Source organism: Micropterus dolomieu, unplaced genomic scaffold (assembly GCF_021292245.1).
Source record: "Micropterus dolomieu isolate WLL.071019.BEF.003 ecotype Adirondacks unplaced genomic scaffold, ASM2129224v1 contig_1461, whole genome shotgun sequence".
Taxonomy (NCBI): Eukaryota; Metazoa; Chordata; class Actinopteri; order Centrarchiformes; family Centrarchidae; genus Micropterus; species Micropterus dolomieu.
This window is the reverse complement of record NW_025730451.1, coordinates 1-2,958: the sequence shown is the minus strand read 5'-3', so window position 1 is coordinate 2,958 and position 2,958 is coordinate 1. Positions and strand designations below refer to the sequence as shown.

The 2,958-nt window shown below is 39.1% G+C and overlaps 1 protein-coding gene across 1 annotated transcript; it reads right to left on the bottom strand.

Annotated features, from left to right (window-relative positions):
- Positions 1–6: 6 nt before the first annotated feature.
- LOC123964273 (ammonium transporter Rh type A-like) lies at positions 7–590 on the bottom strand (the record flags this gene model as incomplete). The annotated part of the gene is made up of 2 exons (XM_046041343.1): positions 7–148; positions 407–590. Coding segments are annotated over 2 exons (326 nt in total), but the record flags the coding sequence as incomplete, so codon positions are not given.
- Positions 591–2,958: the final 2,368 nt, after the last annotated feature.

The following is a 2,958-nucleotide window of genomic DNA, read 5'->3' as shown; positions in this document are numbered from 1 at the left end:
GAGCAGTTCGGCCACAATATGTTCATTGATGGAGAAGATGGTGATCTCCAGTACGGTCATGATGAGGAGCTGAACAGGGCTGGTTTTACCCAGAACAGCTCCAAAGGAGATCAGGACCGTAGCTGTGCTGAAGTCTGCGTTGATCATTCTGAAGGACAGGAAAGAAAACAAGTCTCTAAGAAAATACAAATTATAGGACAATGAGTAGAAAAGGTGGAACACGGAAATCCCTAGACCAGCATAACCATCATCTACCAAACCTAAAGGGATCCGTCAGAGCTACTCAGCAGTCAACATGACAGTTCATTGGTTCATTGATCAGCTACTAAGTTTGTGATGCATACTTAACTGCAAATCTAATCTGAGGGTTACTGAGAACCAAAACATGCAGAAAAGACATTTGTACTTGAAGATGCTGACTTTGATCTTGCCATTATCCATGTGCCGGATGCCCTGCATGAAGAGGCCCCACTGCAGGCCGAAGGCAGCCAGGAGTAAGTTGATGCCCACGCTGCTGAACCCGTATCTCTTCAGGAAGGTCATCAGGAACCCGAAGCCGATGAAGATCATAACGTGGACATCCTGAAACACTGGAGACATGAGAAGGGAGGTCAGATCTGCTGGTGATACGTTGACAGGCCCTGATGTTTTGTTGTGAGAGTCCCACTTTAGCCTCTGCTAAATGTGGACATGAAATTGAATCAGATGAAACACTTTTATGATATATTGCCTTCAATTAGAAATCAGCCATTTGCTACGACTTTGCTGTTCACAGTGGTGTTCTTTGGACATTAATCTTATTTCATCACTTTGCAATTCTGTGGATATCTTCCTTTTGAAATGGCATTCTGACTCATTTCAGGTTAATTTGTGGCCAATGTTGTGCCTGTTTCAAAGTGTCGATATGATTTAACAAGAAAACTGGTGAAATTTGTGTTGTCAGTTGAAGAATCCTGATCTGTCAAGTGGAAATGAAGAGTCAACGAAGTTACGATTTACTAAATGGATTTGCACTAAAAAATTATTATAAGTAACATGACAAATGTAAAGACAATGAAGCCCTGTTATCTTTTGTGACAAGAGCGCTGGTTATCAGTGTGCCATCACAGGGTTGGCTGCCTGAGCTCAACAGATACAACTCCAGACAGTGAAAGGTTGGAATAGTGGAAGACTGAGTCAGTGAATGATGGAGACTGAGGGAGGAAGACAAAATAGAGGCCACGGTTATTAATTTTACAAAGGTTAAAGCAAAAGGACAAAACAGTGTTTTTAAACTGCTGCTGAAACGAAGAACAGTACTGCTGTGCTGGCTGGCGGCACTGAAGAAAGAGCCCTCAGATGGGTGACTCCAGGGTTTTCACAGGAAACCAACAGCTTTCCCAATTCCAAAGGTTTTGGAGAAGACTTTGTTATGTTTCACCAGGCTAACCAATTAATGTGGTAATATTATGCTCATTATGACATTATTGCTGTTGTGTCGTGGCGATTTACTGTTGTGGTTTGCATTTCAGGGCCACTGTACTTTTTTCCAATGCAGATATTTAGTTTACAGGGCATCCGATGGGTCATTGATATGTAATGCAGATATCAAAACAAAGAAAGGTCTTGTATAATTCCATTATTCCATGAACAGTGCAGTCTAATATACGTTGTTATTTTAGCCAGTGAAGCAACACATGTTGTTTTAGATGGAATTTTTATTAATTAATGATATACAAAAATATATTGGGTTATGCTGTAGATTTCAGAAGGTGACTGGCGTTTAACAGTTGGGGTACAGTTTGTCATTGTCATTCAATTGTATTATTCTGACAGTATAGTATAATAATATATATTTAACCCTAATGATTTTACATTAGATTTGCATTTAAGATGGGAGAAACATGACTGAGGAAATGTAGGTGTCAGAACTTCTTTCACCACCTTTCCAAAACTCACCAAAAACTTTATTTTTTTTAATTGGCCTGGTGAGTGCAGGCGTAATCGGTTTATCACTAATCACAAACCAATGTAAGGGACAATAACTGACTTTTTAAACATTATCTTTTTCAACCCAACTTCTTTACCATCATACTATCCATGCAGGAAACCACTGGTGGACTGATTTGTTTTTTGTTTTTTTACAAAACAAAACAAAACACCTAGAATTGGTTCACAACAAAAAAGACACAACTGCACCGGTTTTATTCGTTACCAATACTTCCACAACACTAATACAACAACAACAATATGAACTAGTAGCAGCAGTACACCAAACAATATATTTATGCATATGATATTTTCAGAATTTCAGTCTGGTCTAGCTTTTGCCTTTTACTAAACATATATTTTAGATAACATCAGTTGATAAGAAAAATAGTAGAGCCTCACTGCTGGTTTCACACAAAATAGTAATAGTACAGCACCTAATAGACAAAGTAAAGTACTAATCATAGATCAGAATAGAAACTAGACACTGAGATAGAGTAGATTATTATTAATCCCAAAGGAAATTAAAATGTTACAACAGCCACCTGATGTAATTCAAATACAAAAACAATGCGGTAGGTAATACATGCATACGAAAAACAATAGAATAGACTTGACACATAACCATAATATACTGCTATCTGTTGAGTATATCCCTTTTCAATTATGTCTATGAAGATTCTCAGTCATCCAGGTCATAGTTATCCAACGAAGGTTAAAATCAAGGGCAACTGGACTTGGTTGAAGATACTGGAAGACGTTTCGTCCCTCATCCAAAGGACTTCTTCAGTTCTGACTGACTGGCAGGGAAACTCAGCTATTTAACCTCAGTGGGGTCGTTGGCCCGGGTCATCGATACCGCTGGTTCGTTAGTGTTCCTTGTTGCTGTGACGACAGTCGTTACAGTCGTTAAGACTACCTGTGGCCAAGACTGAACGACCATCGTTGGTATCTTCACCTGAGGCCAATAGGTTACGTTTGTTGAGTTTC